Source organism: Falco peregrinus, chromosome Z, assembly GCF_023634155.1.
Source record: "Falco peregrinus isolate bFalPer1 chromosome Z, bFalPer1.pri, whole genome shotgun sequence".
NCBI classification, from domain to species: Eukaryota; Metazoa; Chordata; class Aves; order Falconiformes; family Falconidae; genus Falco; species Falco peregrinus.
In genome coordinates this window covers 11,155,745-11,173,702 of record NC_073739.1, presented here as the reverse complement: position 1 = coordinate 11,173,702, position 17,958 = coordinate 11,155,745, and the positions used below count along the sequence as shown (strand labels likewise).

Sequence of the window (17,958 nt, the reverse complement as noted above, 5' to 3'; positions counted from 1 at the left end):
TACTGCTGCAGAAACAGTGTATTACCAAGCACCTGAAAGTAATTCCTGTAACTTAGAAGCTGGTTTCCAACACCACTACCAAAATGTACCACTCTGGTATATAAACAAATCTTGTGGACACACACAGCACACCAAAAGCTTTTCCACTTCTTTTAAATGCTGTAATCAGTCTCACGCAATCAGTTCTATGTGGTACTAATGGCCTGAAGTAAGACTTTGTATTTGCTTTTGTTGCACTCACATGCAGCTCCTCATATTTGAAATTCTAATCAAAAGACTGCTTTCCTAAGAGGCCAATAAAATAAAGGAAGTCCAGTGCACAAGATCTTAACCTTTGTAGTCAAGAGTCTGCAATCAACAGTCAACTAACTCCTAGGAAAACAGCCGGTACTAGTCAAAGCGAAAGAAACAACTCTGTACAAAAAATTGCAAGCTGTGTAGAAGACTAATGCTTAATTTACCTTTACCATTTTGAGTAAGTGCTACCACTCATAACCCTTCCAGTGAGTGTTTCAGGAAATCCCTGTTCCTGTTGTCCAAAAAGGGGGAAATGAGAGAATTAATTGCTTGCACGGTACCAATATATGTGACACGCAGCAAGCTGAAAATACAGTATTTTTCTAAATCTCTTTCACTACCAGGCTGCATCTGGCAAAGAGAAAGATAGAGAGGTTTTCAGCTGTTGCTCAAATTTACCTGTTCCTTTCTAATTTTCCTAGGTGCATTATTCATAAGCTTATTTGGCTGGTTAAACTTGAAAAGTGTTTCTTGCCTGCTTAGTGCAAATAATTTTCATATGATAAGCAGTTCCTTTAGGGAACCACACAAGTGATCTGTTACCCCTTATAAAGTATCAGCATTTCAGAATTAATTACATCCAGCTTTGTCGACTGCTTTCCTGGATAAGGACACTCACACAAAAATGTGCATGAAGTCTCTGGGTGCTGGGAAACTTCTGAATTCATTTCTCATAATCAGTAAGTGAAAAGCCATACCTGAGAAACTTTTTTCCCCTCAGCTTTTCCGTGGAAGAGGCAAGCCTGAGTTCCACTAAAACTTCCAGAAAGCACCACTAGAGGGCGATTTAAGACCCTCCTTCAATCTACCGCGTGGCCGACCACTTCCCCGGCCTGCGCCGGCCTCGCCCAGACCCTCAGCTCCCTGCGACACACATGCCTCCGCTAGACAGGTAAATCTTCGTGTCTTGAAGGATTTTACGGATGCAAATCAGGTGCACCATCAGGCAAAGAAATATTTCATCGGAGCTAGCGTTATGACTTTATTGGGCTTTTCCTCCTAGACCTAGCCACCTGCTGTCTCTGACAGCTATGACTGACTAGGTCTTACTGTTCCCATCACAACATGGAATATATTAACACTTCTGGCTGTTCCCTGATGCCGAGTGCAAGAACTGCAAGTAATGTTCAATGCTAAGTGTTGTTAAGTGTCTGAGATATGCTTCAGGAAATAACCACAGCACCACTGGCATGATAGGTACGTTATAACCTGAGGATAAAGGGAATGCACAGTCCCCAGCCATCAATGGTCTTTTTCAACCATTTAATGTGTGTGTCTTTTCCCAAGCACACGTTCTGCTACTTTCAGCCCAACCTTCCTGCCGCTCTTCCCTTTTCTGCTCTTTCATTAAGTAAACTTACGGTTTTGGTGACTTCACTGACATTTGGCACTTAACTTTTTCCCTTGAATACTCAGATTAAAACTTACCTTGTCCCGAAGGATTTGCTGCCATCCTTGAATCTTCAGCCCGTTTTATTCAGCTGCAGTTCAAATCTTTTAATCCCACAAATATCTGTAGAACAGGCACAATGTAAGATAAACCTATTCCTTTAAAAGAAAAGCTTGGATTTCATTCTGTTAGGGATTTTTTAAGTATGGCAAGCATTACAAAGCATAAGCCAAATACAGCATACATATTGCTTAAACCATGTAATACTACTTATATTGTTCTGATTGAAATTTTTAGCTTGAAATATCAAGAGTTGCAATCAATTCTTTTTCAGATTCTAGTGCTTTAAGAATAACCTCTCCAGTAATTCCGGAGTCGCACATAATTTTTCCTAACAGAACTTCTTCCTGACAAAGTATGCTGGCCCACACTTAAGCAGCATGTTAAAGCATTATACTCTTCAAACGCTAAAGCGTCGAAAGACCTCGGTGTAGGCTCTAACTCAAGAGAACCGATTGAGGAAAGCCAGTTTAAAACTCTGATATGAGGCCGGCCAAAAGCTGCCATCCTCACAGCTGTGGCAAAACAAAAAGCGATGCCCACTGTTCAACCATACGTCAACTCAGACCACCATCAACTGCTGTTTCCATTAAGGTGCCAGGCTATGTGAAGTGCGGCGGCAAAGGGCTCCAGCTCAGCCGGGCGGAGGGGAGGGATGGCAGCGCTGAATCCTGCAGGAAACGCGGATCTCAGTCAGAATCCAACAAGAGAGCAGGGAACAGTTACGCCCCGGAACTGCGAGACCCTGCGCACCAAACCCAGCGCAACCAAGTAACTCAAAGGCGGTGCGAACTGACGGGCCACGGCGCGGCCTGGCCTGGCCCGCACCCCGGGGGGGGGGGGGGGGGGGGGGGGGGCGGCCAGCGCTGCTGCCCCCGCTGCGCCTCGCCGAGGTCCGCGGGGCCTCATCTGCCGGCGGGCTCACTGCCCGCCCCCGCCCAGCCGCTGAGAGTCCGGCACGGCGCGGAGCCCAGCGGCGGGGCGGCTGTAGGGCCGGGGCTGCTCCCGGGCCGGGAGGCGGGGAAGGGACGGGACGCGGGGCCCAGGCTGCCCCCGCCCGCCGGAGGGCTCTGCCTCCCGCCTCACCGCCCCGTGCCCGTGGGCAGTCCCGCTGCCCCCTCCCCGCACAAGGGACGGACTCTCCCGCCGTCGCGCCCTCCTCGGGCCGGCAGGGGTGCGCTGCCCGTCCGCTGCCGCCGCCCTGCCCGGGCACCTGCCCTCCCGCTGCCCACCTACCCGAGGGCTCCGGGATCGGGCGGGCGCTGCTCCGCTCACCCCCGCCCGCCTCTAGCCGCAGCCCGGCCGCCTCACGGCCATGCCGCCCCACCCGTGCCCAACTTGGCTCTCGCAGCCAATGAGCTCGCGGCACGTGCCCATGACGCACGCACTGCGCAACGACATATCCGCGCCGTCCAGCTTCCGCCCGGGTGACGGCGAGGCGCGTCACCTTCAGTAGCTTGGCGGACAGGGCGGGCCGGACAGCCCCCGTCAAGCGGCGCGAGGCGCGGCGGGGCCCGGCTGAGGGGGCGGGGCCCGGCTGAGGGGGCGGGGCCCGGCTGAGGGGGCGGGGCCCGGCTGAGGGGGCGGGGCCCGGCTGAGGGGGCGGGGGCGGGGGCCGGGCCCCAGTGACCGTTCGCTTCGGGTTTTAAACGGTGGCTCTGCTTAGTGGTGGCTTGGTGCCTGCAAGGGAGGGGTTCGGGAGCAAGTGAGAGGGTCATGCGTGGATCACGCTAAGGGGACTTGGGGCATCAGCACAGTTAAACGGCAAAAAGAAAAGTGGAAAGGTTGTGCCACTTCTTCATCGCCGCCGCGCAGTCTGAGTTTGAACACTGCAGGAATGACTCTTCAGCATGAATTCCAGAAGGAGTTGTGCATCCATGTTACTAATGCATGTTTTAGTTTTGAAATGGCAAGTGATGGCTTTTCAAATGAGAGTATCTTTTCTTACATGATCAAGTCTGTCCTGCAGGATAAGCCTTAAATAGCACAATTCGTGATTTTTTATTTATTTTTTTTAGTGTGCTTGTGGTCAAAACACTTAACTTTGACACAACCAAGCTGAGTAGTGATGTGAACTGTGGCCCCTAACAGCTGTACCTCTGATCATAGGTGGGTAAAACCAGTTCTTGAGAACTGCAATGAATAAATAACACAGCAGGCCGCGAACAGATGGGGCCAATCTGGCCAGCCAAGAAACCAGTCACACTGCCTGCTTAATTTTTATACCCAGGGGTGGTTTTAAGGCAGTAAACAATTGTCATGCAATAAAGGCCCTTTTTCTGAACCAAATTTGAAAAGAAGTACAGAGAACCAGTTACTTTTTTCAACGTAAGTTGTAGTTCAAGGTGTCTGTAGTTAGAAACGCTTTTACTGCAGGATATTGAACTTCTTAGTACTGAGATTTTGGTGATGTATGTAACAGGTGTTTCTGAACAAATGACACTTCATTATGGCAAGGGTGGTCTTGGAGCAAACATCCTGTACACTGCAGGGCATTTAATTTCATCTGCTTCCTCTTCCGTCAACTCTTAAAAGTTCATAACCTCATTGCTCTCCAGGGTTAAAGGAGAAAAACAACTTATTAAAAAACGTTGGTTTTCTTGCGAAAGAATTATCTACCTTGGTAAGGATGTGCGCAGGGTGTACGCAGTGTGAAATGCCACACTAGTCCATTAGCTCGGACAACAAAATATGTACATACTTTTTGAGGACAATTAACAATTAGTAAGATCTGCTGCTGCAGCCAGCTATTCTAGATGATGTAGAAAGAAATTACATTTTTGAGATGGTACGGAATGTATAAGAATCCTATCAGTATCCATAATACTTGATTGATTTGACTTAAACCAGTGTGCACTAGTATTATGCATACAAATTCTGTCACATAGACTTCTGCTAGCCAAATATGCTATCTGTCCATGCATTTATACTTTTTCAAAGCCTCACTAAGTGTGAAATCTGTAAAACTGATCAAATTTCTGTCTAGAGACTTGTAACATCCAGATTTAGAATTTGGTTACCTAGATTGTTTGTCTGGTAAAGCCTGTCTCTGTGCATTTGCGTGTGTGTTAATGAGAAAATCCAAAACAGCACTTGAGCAAACAGCAAACATCTGACAATCTCAGGGAGTCTTCTGTTTGCTTTAAAGCCCTGTCAGTTACTGGAAGGCAAACATCTCAGCCTTTCCAAAATAGAGGCATTGTTTTCAACTCTTCTCTTTATCTGAACAGCTGATTGAGCACCTTCTCTCCTTCTGATGTTTTGGTTTTGGGTGGTTTTTCTGTAGGTTGGTTGGTTGAGTTTTTTTCATTTTTGTAATTTCTTAGTGTGACTTGAGAACTGTCATATGTGCTTCCCCCCACCCTGCCACCCCCCCTTATTATTATTCTCTCTTGGATGACCTGAAGTCCATTTTTTCTAGACATCTCGCTCGTAATCCTTGAGTGAAGAGCAGCGCAGTGGTACATTTCCCTGCATTGTCATGCCAGGACTGGGCATGTAAGTGGTTCGGAAGAGCTTCAGTTTGAGACAGACAGGCTTAGTGGCTAAGCTCTTCTTTGACACAGCTAACACTGGCAAGAAGAATTAAGAAGCGGACAGTGGTGCTTGGTTGGGGATTGAGGAAGAAGGTAGAAAAGGAAGAGAAGTCATCAGCAAGAAGACTCAGGTGCAGAAAGGTTGGGACTCATAAATTCTGCAGTTCTATAAAAGTGGGATGAAAATTAATCACAGCAGAGCATCTCTATGGAAACATAGTCCTGCCTCAAGTCAAATGACCCTTTGGCTCTTGAAGGAGTGTCATATCAGTACATTAATTTCCTCCTTGGGATGTAGAAATGGGAAAAGAGTGTAGCTCTTGAAAGGAAGAGAGTTTAATCTGTCATGCATTCGAATACTTTGATTTTCCCTGAAATTTTTCCTTCTTGTTCACTATAATCAAATAAAAATTATAAAATACAGCATTTATAGCATGTCTGTTAGAAAGTCATTACAAAATCTTCAGCTTAAAAAAACGCTGTTCTTCAACATTGCCTCACAAATCTGGCCATGCTGCTTCTTGAGGCAGTAAAATGCTATTTTCCAGGCTGGCTGTTCTTATCATCTTGGTGTACAGGGAGCTGTGTATCTCATTAAATAAACAAAAGCTCAGCTGAATTGGATGTGATACTGAATGATCATAGACTGCAATATCTCAAAATGGCCACGGACAGTTCTATTCACCACGGTTTGCTTGCAGTTGACAAAGCTGAGGTAAAACAGTGATTTACTCTCCACCCGCTCCCCTCCAAATGAAAATGGGCTGTGTGGGATGTCTCCTTGGCTTGAGCCAAGATCTTCCAGAATGCTGCTGTTATTTCCAACTGGCAGTGCTACTCATACAGATCCATTCTAAACCCTACCTTCTATTTCTATATTTAATTTGCATGTCACAAAAAAACCTCAAAAACAAACAAACAAACAAAAATAGAATGTTTTGAAGAGTCTTTAAACATTTTACTTGGGTTATTTTTTTATATCCAGTTGCCTCAAGATACTGTGTCCATAGCTGTACACTTTCTCCACGGTGGGATTTCTGATTTTTCATTTGATAGCCATTTAGGACAGACTTCCACTTTCTATCACAAGTGCCCTATCTTCCCACAATCGTGTTTATTGCTTCCCCATCAAACTTGACAGCTTTGAAGGCTTTTGATGCAGCAAAAGCTCACCCATTAGCTTAAATGTGTGCATCAATAGTGCTGTTCACTTGAAAGTGATCCCATCTCTGTACAGAGTCAATGCAGACGTAAGATTTAACTGGGTCAGGTCAAAAGCCTGCTCTCTTCAGTCACTGTGGTACAAGACATGAACTGTAGCAGCATAGAGAAGGAAGAACTGTTTTCCAAGGGCAGCTGGATTTTATTTTTTTTACATCCTCTAGAATGGTCTTGTTTCATACTAGTTTCATATGCTGTTATGTGCAAACAGACACAAACATTATCCTGTCCAGGTAGAGCATGAGGGAGAGAAGGTAAAGGGGTCAAGGAGAGGCTGTCAACAGCGAGGTAAAAAGCTTTTACTGCCACTGACCTGGTAAACCAGCCAAGCCTGACAGCATCACAGTCTGGCTTGTGTGGCCTCCAGTCTACCTTATTGTTTTTTGTCTGTACTGTGCTATACAGAGTGCTATAGAGAAGAATTCTATAATTTATGCTTTAAATAGAATGAAAATATTAATATATATAAATAAATAGAATAAAAGATAAGTATCTATAAACTGATGAAAAGCAGGTGCGTTTTATGTGTCTGATTGAGTAAATAAACTCAACCTGAAGTTAGCCTTCTGATATTCATTGTAAACTCTATTGCCATTTTATGTCTCACTGTCTGAGCCAGAAGATGAAGATGCATTACAAAAAGAATGTTATGGAACAACTGAGAGTCCTTTTCAGGCTCACTATGAGCACTTACAAAGCCATCTGCCATGATAAAAACATCTTGAGTAGAATTATTGGAGTACCTGGCACTCCAGATCAGAAAAGCCATAAAACCGTGGTGCTGTCTATCTTTAAATTTGTAAATAGGTTTTTTAAGAGGTGATCTTCTGTTAGTATTAAGGAGTTGCTCCAACCCTTGCTTTGAAGAAAAGGACTTTGCCACAACATATTGCTGGCATGTAGTATATTTGCTGCTTTGCTGCTGTCTGTAACATCTGTCAACTTTAAAATTAGGAACTGTATTAAATAAGAAAATGTGGTTTTTTAGGGGATTTAGACAGGCAATAGAGAAAGCACCTGGATCTCAGACCCCACCACCAAACTGCTTCTATACCGAGAACTGTAGGTATGTCGTATATAATGCAACTCAATAGTGCTACATAGAATCTCTTCAAAATCCCTGTTCTTGCTTATGCTGACCTATCTCTCACCCTTGGCAAAAATGACAGGAGAGAGCACATACACTGAATGATTTCCAGTTGCTGTGAGAGATGCTTAATTTTAATATATATCAGCTCTAGTTGAGAAGATACAGCTAACCAGCAGAAGTAATAGGAGTACTTCCTGAACCAACATTGCCATAATGGAGGTGCAAGAGCAGGGGTCCTCAAACTATGGCCCGTGCGCCGGATATGACCCTCTAGGGTCCTCAATCCGGCCCCTGATATTTACAGAACCCCCCCTGCTTCCCCCACCCCCCCCCACCCCCGCCAGGGGTTGCAGAGGGGGAAACCAAGCAGCCGCAGATGGCTGCCTGCCACTGCATCCACGCCGGCCCCTGTTTAAACAGTTTGAGGACCCCTGTGCAAGAGTATGATTGAAAAGGCAGGAGAGAAGGCAACCTGTAGATCCTTCCTCTCTCTTTCTATCCTAGCAACGATCCAGAGAGGTAGTCTGTAGGCCTTTCATTTCAGTGATACAGAGGCAGAACTATTTTCTTCAGAAAAAAAAATTGTGAAACTGATGACCTTTGTCTTGAATTGGTGAGATTCTTGATCCCATGGTTGACCATCTGTCGTCTTGCCCAGTTAGTATCATACACATACCTATTCTGTTGTATCTCTTTTCTCAGGTAAAATGATGTAAACATAATAAACAGGATTTTTGCTAGAGGAGCATCCCAGTTTTTTCAGGCTAACTTGGGTTAAGAGGTGGCCATCGAATAGCAGTATCTCTTCAGCCAGTCACTGATTTTGATTCTCATTGTGTATTTTATTCTGCTGGTTTTGTGTTCCATGTGCTGACTGGTTTTAGCAGTCAATGTTTAACAAAAAGAAAACTATAAAAAAAAAGTCAGGGAAAGTACTACAGTCATAAAATTATATCAACCTTATAATTTCTTAGCAGAATTAAGACATTTATTTCAGTGCTGCTACTATTAGAAGAAATGGACACTTCCCTTCCTCAGTTTTTGCTGTACATTCCTGTGCCTGCTGCTGGAGCCAGACGACCCACATGCTGATGCATGTAGAAGTTTTCTATTTGTGCGAGGAAAAAGTTTTCTACAAGAAGTCAGCTACTTAGCATACCTTTTTTCTGTTTTGTTTCATGAACAAAAGATTTGGAGTTGTTTATGACCTCTTAATAATGCAGGACTAGTTGTAATCAAAGTACAATAATTTGCTCCTAACTCTTACTTTTCAAACGCAAATCTTAAAATGTTTTATCTTCTGTGTTTCGGAAGTTACAGCTCTTGAAATCAATTACATAAGATTGTCATCTTCCATGTTAAAAAAAATAAAAATAGGTTTCTGTCATGGCTGAAGAGGAAGCTAGAAACTCGCCTCAGTCTGTGATACGAACTTGCAAAGACAGCTAAGAAAAGGCCAGCCAGCTGTAGAGATTTTTCAGATTACAAATATAAAGTAAGCTTCATACATTTTGAGGTATGATACACAATTTTTTAACTCTTCTCTTTCTCTGTATTATAGTTTTGCTTCTGCTACTGATGGTATGTATCATTGTTAAACCTAGATTGCCGCTTATACAGATATTCACAGACTTAGTATTGACTGAGATCAGAGGAGGACAGACATCTGTCCTTAGTCCTTAAGAGATTTACAGATACCCTAACCCTGTCAGTTTGGTTTCACTAAATGCATGTTATTATCAGAAATGGGTTGTAGCGAACATTTATGTTGAAGTGACCTAAGGATCAATATAAGAAAGGAAAACTGAGGGGTCACCTCACATCGCTTCAGAAACTAGACATACTGCTTCCACAGCAACGAACATTATCTGAATCCCTGAATCATTCAGGCTGGAAGGGACCTAGGGAGGTCTCTGGTCCAATCTCTGCTTAAAGGAGGGTCAGAGATGAGATCAGACCACACTGTCTTGAAAATCTCCAAGGGTGGAGGCTATATAACCTCTCTCCACAACCTGCCCCACTGCTTGGCTGTCGCCGGGGGAAAAAGTTCTTCTTAATGTCCATCTGGAATCTCCTGTTTCAATTTATGTCCTTTGTCTCTTGTCCTCCTGCTATGCACTGCCGTGAAGAGCCCAGCTCCGTCTCTTCCATGCCCTCCCTGTGGGCTACTGGGGGCTGCAATTACATGCCCTTGAAGCCATGGTGGCTCCAGGCTGAACAAGCCTTGGCCCTCCAGCTTCTGCTTGCAGGGCAAGTGCTCCAGTCACCAACCATCTTAGTGCCCTGCTCTGAACTTCGTCCAGTTTGTCTGTGTCTTTCTTGTGTTAAGGGGCCCACAACTGGACAAAGTATTTCTGCAGAAATAGTAGAGTGATAAACCCTGCCCTCCATCTGCTGCCTGTGCTGCTTGCTGTTTGGGCAGCCTGGATACCGTTGGTCTTTACTGGAAGGGTGCAGCAGGCTCGCTGTCCCCCAGGCCAGTAGGTTTAATGAGCAGAAGGTCATTTGTATCTGCACAGCGTGGGAACGCCCCGAGGTTTCCAACTGTTGACAGCGTTTGTGTAAGCATCCCTGACAGCCTTCCTTTGGAGAATTGTTCTGAATTGGAACACACTGGGTGGGAATGCTTAAGGGAAAAGACAGCAAGAGCTGTTGGTAAGCTGTAAGCCTTCAAGACACGAGCTTTCACAAAACTGAAGGGAACTGGTTCCTGAGCAGTGCAGCAGATGTGACCCTGCCTGCTGCTTTATCACAACAGTTTCCACTTAAGATTTGAATAGTCTAGAAGAAAGCTGGGGTGTCTATGCTGGCTAATTTGTGTTGTTTCATTTTTCTGAGCAATAGGTTATTGTTTTGGAAGCGTAATGAATGAAGTATATTTCACAGTCTCTTTCTCACTGCAGCCTGGGACTTGGTTGGGACTTTTGGTTGTTACCAGTGTGATAAATTGTGAACAGTTTGTTCATCAAACTTTGGCAGAATAATGGAAATTTACGTGAAGTATGCAAGGTCAGCCACCAGCATCCGGCTATGTAAACCCGATATGCAGGAATGCTAAAGAGACTTGAGAAAGAGAGGGAGTTGGGGTCTGAAACTTGAGAAAGAGAGGGATTTAGGGCCTGAAACTTGAGAAAGAGAGGGGTGGGGGCCTGAAACTTGAGAAAGAGAGGGGTGGGGGACTCATGAAGACGAGGAGTCTGTGATGTGAGGAAGACAAGGAGCCTTCATCCCCACGACCACCAGGAGGAAGGCAGCGAACGATCCCCTTAGCAACAAGCCGCGCAGACGCAGAATGCACCATTAAAGAAGACACATATACTGGAAGACGAAGAGTATAAAACCAGTGACTTTCGGGAAGTGAGTGCACGCCGTTGGTGGAGCAGGAGACTCCCCAGCCACCCAGCGCTGTTTTGCTTACTTGTCGCTTGCTTTAATAAATTATTTTTTTTAATTTGGCCAGTCTCTTGTCATTTAATTGGACAGGTAAACTATAACAACCAGCATTCAAATATTATGTAATACTAGGTATTTATGTATAGTAAGGATTGATTCTTTCATAGCTTTTTCCTATGCTGAACAGAGGTCCACAATGTTGCACTCCCCTGTGCCTGCTGCGTGGCACCTGGCACTGACATTTGTAAAACTTGTGAGCTTAAGCTTCAGGTGGTGGTGCTGCCCTTTTGATTCCCCTTGGAAAAGTTAAACATGAGCAAAAATGTTTACAGCATCCCAGTTCTGTTTGGTCACGTATCTGTATATGCATTTCTGCGTATCTGTATCTGCATTTCTGCATATCTGTATATAGCTGGAAGGGATGACAACAGTCTTACAGTGACCCATCTCTTCCCCCAGTAGCATGCTATTCTATTATGTCTAATTAATGCCGAGCAAATTATTTGCAAAGAGTAACTCATCAGACAAATGCAGTTGCTTTATTTGCTCAGGGAGTATCTTAAACCAGGCTATGATTTCTCTCCTATTTATTAATTATTCAACAGTCATCAACAGTTTTTCACTGTTAGCTGTGGACAGATTGTTGAATTTTTGCAATTGATGCATGCCGTTAGACAAATTCATATGTATCATTTTGACAGAACTTGATGTAATCTTTCAGCTCATTTTAGCAAACTGCAAGGGAGCCTGAATTTAAGGTTGCCTGAAAAAATACATTCTGTCCACACAGGGTCAGAGTGAAACTTTTCAGCGCATCTTCTTTAAAATTCGGGTTGTTTTCTTTAAATGTAAAGAGAATTCTCTACCACAAATTCCAGCAGCTTCAGGATGAAACATTACGCTACAAGAATGTGAAACCTCTCAGGCGCGGTGGCAGCGAACACGCGGCAGAGCGCGCCTGCCAGTCCGCAACGCGTCCCGCTGCGCGGTCCCGGGGGCGCCCGCCCGTGCCGGCAGCAGGTCCCGGGGCTGGGCCTCGGGCTGCCCAGCGGGGCGGGGGGAGGTCCCGCCGCCGCCCTGCTGCCACCCCAGCTACCCCACGCCGGCACGGCGACCCGCACGGGGACTCGGTGTGTTTGCAGTTTCCCTTCAAACGTGTGAGCAGTTCGAAACCGGCGAGCTGCGCCTGGAGAGGCCGAGCGGCTGCTTCGCCTTTCTGGCGTTTAACCGCCGTTCGACACGGGCGTTAGCGCGGTACCCGGGGGCCACGCTGCGGCTCACGCAAGGGCGCGGGCGGCGGCGCCTACCAGGCCCGCCCGCAGGCTGCGCCGGGCCCCGCCGCCTCCCCCGCTGGGCTGTCCGGCCAGCGGGCCCGCCCGGGCGGCGGCTGTCACCGGCCGGGCCTGCCGGGGGCGCGGCCTACGCCCGCCTCAGCCCCGCCCGCCGCCGCCGCGCTGGGACGGCCCCGCGCCTTCCGCTCGTGCCCCGGGGTGGGGCGGGGCGGGAGGCTCGGCGGGCGCCGCCGCGCGGGGCGGGGCGGGCGGGGGAGGCAGGTGGCGCGGAGGGCGCTTTGTAAGGGGGCGGGCGGCGGTGGCGCGGGCAGGCGCTGCTCTCGCCCCTCCTCCTCCTCCGCCTCTTCGTACTCGGCCGCTGCTGCTGCCGCCTCCTCCTCCTTCTCCTCCCCTCCTCCTCCTTCTCCTCCCCTCCTCCTCGTAGTGCGGTGGTGGCGGGCAGGCTCCGGCCGCGGCCCCGCAGCTCCCCGCCGAAGCGGCGCGGCCTCCGCTCCCCCCTCCGCTGGGTCCGCTGCCCAGCGCCGGCGCGATGTCGGGCGGCGCAGCAGGCACCCCCAAGCCTCTCCCGTCCTCCGGGCCCAAGTCGCTGCGGGAGATGCCGCATCCCCTGGCCCCGTCCAGCAGCGAGGAGATGGGGCCGGCGCTCACCCCCAGCCCCGACCTGCTTCTGCCCCGCAGCATCGCCGACAAGGTACGGCCCGAGGAGGGGGCGCGGCATTTGGGGGGGTGTCGCTGCTTCTGAAGGGGAGCACGGAGGGGAGGGAGAAGGGCTGTGCGACTGTTTCCCGCCACGTCCGGGCTGCCTCCCAGGCTCGCCGCGGGAAATGGAGCCCTGGGGTGCTGCTGACATCCATCGCAAGAGCCTGCGGCTGCTCGAGGAGGGGCGGGGGGAGAAGGCACCCGGTGTGGGGTCTACGGGCACGGTGTCTCTCCCTGCGAGGGAGGGGCCGGGACGCCGGTGCACCCGCTCACACCGGCTGGGTGCGAGGGGTAAGGCTTCGCTGGCCGTCTCCCTTCCCGCGGGCTCGTACCCGTGCGGATGGGTCCGAGTGCTTCAGGAATTACTGCAACTCCCTTGCCATCTCCTTCCTGTCTCCCTCACGGGGAAGGCTTGGAGCTGCCGCTGTTTCCTTACTACTGAGCTTGCCATCAACTTGTCTGTGACTGTTCTTCCCAGACCCGAGCTCCTGCTCGCTTCCTCACGTTGGTGCGATATGGAAAGGATGCTGTTGCAGCAGTTTCTGTGCCTGCTTTTCCTTACCTGGCTCTGGCACGTGCCCACAGGACACCAGAGGGCTTTGTAAAGTGCCTTGCCCATGTGTGGGCCTTGGGTGTGATAATCCCTGAACATTACCGCAGCGGCAGTGCTGCACTGCTGATATGTTAAGTACTCTTTCAGGGACATAGTATCTCTGTGGGCAGACTTCCTGAAATGTTTTAAGGTAGGATTTCCTGGAAGCAAGGGTTGCAAAGGGTGAGACTGGTTTGGAACTTTATAATAAGCAGTTCTGGGCTGGCTGGTGCTTGTGCAGGGTGTTACAGAGCTGCTGGTGGCAGGAGGTGCTTCCTATGGCTGTTGTCCAGGGGAGCGTGGAGCTGCTCCAGGGCAGGACAGATCTGCTAGCCTCCAAAAGCTTTGGGGCTGCCAGCGCTATCTGGTCTGATACACTCCCGTGCTCTAGGGGAATGAGTCAAGGTAGTCTGGCCTCTTCCATGTGTCACCTTCTCTTGCCTTGTAACTGTGCTGTACAGATTTAGTACTTGTTCCTGCCCATGTAAGGAGCCCTCTCTTTGAATGTTTGCCCACTGTTGCTCAAGTGAGAAGCCAGGCTTACCTTCCCTCTGGGATCAAATACCTTCATCTAAGAAAGTTGTCAAAGAGTTGATGGCCCTCCAAGACAAGGGGGTATGTGACTAAGGTTGGAGTAGGACTTATAGAGTTCTTCTGTCTATGATACATGAGTAAATCCAATCTAACTAGGCTGCTGTCTGACCAGCCTGTATCAATAGCAGAGTTGGCAGCTGCCTTTGGGGGTCTTCTCGCAGCTCAGGAGTGCGGTGGGGGTACTGTACTCATCCTGTTAGTGCTGCCTATCCGCACTGCTGTGTGGCAGGTGAGAAGCTCTGTTCTGAGGAGTAGCACACACCCTGTAACTTCTTTGCTTAGCTGTATTATTTTTTTTTTTTTTTGCTTTTGGAGCACAAGCAAGCTCCTCTCTGCTTTCCTGTTTTGAGGTGTCTGAGTGTATCAGCATCCCCGATAACATAGGAACAGAAATACCTCTCTAGCCTTGGGCTGTGGTCAGCTAACTTCTTGCCAGTAGGGAAGTCCCTGCCCAGTTTTTCCACCAGCAGCACAGGTGAAATTCATCTTCTAGTACCTGTATGTAGTATTGGCCTGTTCTAGGCACTTGGCGGTACAGGAGTACTGTAAAGGGGAGAACAAAAGGGGGCTGAATTAAGTGGGTTTTAGACTTGAGAGCAGTTCTGTGGTTGACCTGGAAATGACACTAGGATAATGAGCCTTGATGAATAAAATGATTTCCAGTAGGAAGAGAGCAGCATGCTTTCTTTTTTTCTTTCTAGCTGAATTAGCAGAAAAAGCCCAACATCTGATCCTCCTGATGTCCAGCAGTTCTACTCTGAGGGATGTCCCTTCTTCCACTTAATACCTGATGCACTGGCAAGAGAAAAATAAGTTTACTTCTTTACCACCTCAGGAAAAAACTTCAGCAAACAGATGGGTGTTTCTAGCTTTAAGGCAGTAGTAAACTTCAACTGTTTGCACTGTGTATTGAGTGTTCTGGGGAATGAGTATGGTTAAGTGGAGATGAATAGGTAAAACCACCATTTCGGTGGTTAGTATGTTTCTCGGTCTTAATCTCTGGTGGTGGGTGATTAATCTTTTGAAAGGCTGGCTTACTGTCAGCTACCAGTGTGTGGATAGCTCTGATAGCTGGCTAACAGAGGGAGGTCGGAGTCAAGTCTGACTCCTGGGCTTAAAAGCTCTGCAGCTGTTCTTTATTGATAATAGGAGCTATGCTCATCTGCTCTCTCCAGAGTGGCCAAGAGCCTGGTGGAGATTGACATTGGAGGAGAAGTTTGGATCAAAAAGTCTTCTGCTTCAAAGTGGCTCTGAGTCACCAGGCTTCTCTTAAGGACCCATTGTTCATAACCAGGCCTGTACTAGGACATCCCTCTGGCAGAGAGTTAGTGCCAATGGCTGACCCATCATTGTGAAGTGGACAACTTGCTTTTTCTGGTTTCTTGCCTGCGGTGAGTGAATACTTCCTAAATGCTGCTGCAAGGTAAAAGTACCTAAGACTGAAATCCTCTGAGGGGAGAAAGTGCAGAAGTAAGGGATGATGTCTGCCCATAAAGCAGTGCTTCAATTTCCACTGCAACAGATGTGCAGCCTGAAGTGGCTAAACTTCTGCCTTCAGTGCTTTGCATACTTTCTTTGCTTTTTTTGGAGCTGCTGAGTAAGAACACTACTTTATCCTGAGTCAGAGGAACCTTGAGTGTGGGAACATTGCCTGTGTGTGTCCTGTTGGTTTTTGATTCAAACGTGGGAGTAACCTAGTAGCTTAGACCCTGTCTAACTCTGAAGTCTCAAACCCTTGGTTGCTCTTTTAAGAACAGTGGCTAATGCTACTAGAGCAGTAGGTCACTGGAAAGGGAAGGAAGACCTTCTGTGCTGTTTTCTGTGGCTTCCTTTGTTCTAAGGCCGTTTAAATAGATGAGTCTCAAGTTCTCTGTATCTTATGAAGAGGGCTGCGGAGTTTTCATTGTCTGAAAGAGTGTCTTCAACCTCACTAGTAGGAGAGAGCTGTTTTAGGAGCCAGGAAACATTGACTTCTGAGCAGCATCTAACTTAAATGAAATGGGTGTTTCTGGCTAAGTACTTGGCTTTCACGGTGATTCTGCAGCAAATATTAAATACTCGAGTTGTAGATTCATGTCTCTGAAGCATTTCTGTATTGCCTGGGTCTTTCTATAAAAATCCTTCTGTTTCTCTCAAGTCTAATTGCAAACATTGTTTGTTCTGATATCTGACCACCGTCAGCTTTTTTGAGCTTATTCTCCCTTTACACTTGCTATATCCTCCAAATAAGCAGACAGCTAAGGCTGAACCAAAGTAGTACTGACCCCCCCCCCCCCTTTTTTTTTTTTTGCCATCAGGTAAGAGGGAAACAGTCCCACAGAATGCATGGCAGGGTCCACTGCAGATTTAGCTATAAAACTGAGTTCTTCCTCTCTTACAGAGCTTTTGGAAGGCATGCAAACTAATTGAGATCTGCTTTTCAGAGCAGATCTCTGCAGAGGAAGGTAAGACAAATGGGGAAGTGTCAGTGTGAGGTTTTTTTTCCTCTCCTTTTCCTTTAAAAAAGTAAGTTCTGCTTGCACGTGACTACTTGACTCCACTAGTTTGTCATGTTAGATAGCAAATCTGGTGTGTGCACTAGGGTAGATACTTTGACAATGAGGAGAAAAGGGATTATTAATGAGTTCAGAGCAGAGGTGAGAAGCAGATGATATTCTGCTGTGTGATTGTACCCAAATGGTTGTAGGAGTATGATAAAACTCGGATGCAGCCCCACTGTGGCTGTGCAGATTTAATAGCATGCTGCTAAGTGTTGGGAGTACCAGGCTTCACAGAATTATAAAGTGTTCTGTATGTCTTGCTCCTGTTCTCCTCTAGTTGTGGTCCTTGTGGTCCCTCTAGACTTGCTGTGAGACTGCCTTCCGAACAAGGTGATGCTGGCTGTTCTTGCTATTGTTCAGCCTTGAGACTGGCAGCTATCTGATGGGATGCTGACTCTCCGTACGGGTTTCTTACCTATCACTCCAAAATTTTTCATATCCCACCTGTCCTAGGGCTTAGATTCCCTTGTCCACTTGCAGACATCTCTGACTACCAGGTACTGTACTTCGGGCCAGCTACCTATAACCTGTTCAGCTTTTCTTTGAAGATGTGCATGCTTTCTGTTTGGCTCTGTTAACACTAGACAGCTGAAGTGAGGTTCAAGGCTCTTCTATAGGTAGTATGTCAAGCAGAGTTGATGTAGAATACCAGGCTTGCAATGAATGCATAGTTTGAATTTGCTGACTCATGGAGATGGACATTAAAACTACTGCGAACTTCTGGTTACTAACTGAAAACTACTCCTTGCATGTGATTCCTTACTCATCTGCTTCCAAGCTACCACCCTGGTGAACCCTTAGGCCTGTATTAGCACCTGATCGAGTGAAAATAACTTGATGTGTTTGCTAGAGTGCTGTTACTTAGCACTCATGTTCTGGAAGTGAGCCTAGTGGCTCTTCAACAAAAAAATGTATTGAGAGTCTGGAGCTCCACTTCCAGCCTCCTTGGTTGCTAGTTTATAATTATTGCTTTTAACTTCATCCACCCACAGATGAAACCAGTTTGCAGTATAATCTGAAAGTTTAAAATAGATCTGCCTGAGCTTCTACGAACATCTTCCTTCTCTGACTAAAGGAGAACTGTTAGACCAGCAGCATGTATGGCTTTTAAAGCAAGCTGGAGGTAAATTCTCAGTCCTGAGAGAGACAAGAGGACTACAGAGTTGGGAAGTGAAGCTAGTGACCTTGTGAAACAGTGTCAGTATGGATCAATTGATCTTGGTTCTAATCTACAAGAACACAAAAACTGACAAT

The 17,958-nt window shown here is 47.3% G+C and overlaps 2 protein-coding genes across 8 annotated transcripts in view; one reads left to right on the top strand and one right to left on the bottom strand.

Annotated features, from left to right (window-relative positions):
• Window positions 1-3,125, bottom strand: part of INIP (INTS3 and NABP interacting protein) — a 230,722-nt gene extending 227,597 nt beyond the window's left edge. For 3 of the 7 annotated variants that reach the window (XM_055790327.1, XM_055790322.1, XM_055790326.1), the window contains exons 1-3: window positions 2,984-3,115; window positions 2,304-2,418; window positions 1,726-1,810 (exon numbers count right to left, since the gene is read on the bottom strand). In XM_055790327.1, the coding sequence (XP_055646302.1) occupies window positions 1,726-1,750 (25 nt within the window). In that variant the 5' untranslated portion in view covers window positions 1,751-1,810; window positions 2,304-2,418; window positions 2,984-3,115. The other 4 variants (XM_055790323.1, XM_055790324.1, XM_055790325.1 and 1 more) reach the window with 4 other exon arrangements.
• Window positions 3,126-12,676: 9,551 nt separating this feature from the next.
• Window positions 12,677-17,958, top strand: part of SNX30 (sorting nexin family member 30) — a 50,068-nt gene continuing 44,786 nt past the window's right edge. Inside the window, exon 1 of the mRNA XM_005238565.4 lies at window positions 12,677-12,970. Within this exon, the coding sequence (XP_005238622.2) occupies window positions 12,809-12,970 (162 nt within the window). The 5' untranslated portion in view covers window positions 12,677-12,808. The remainder of the gene's footprint in view (window positions 12,971-17,958) is intronic.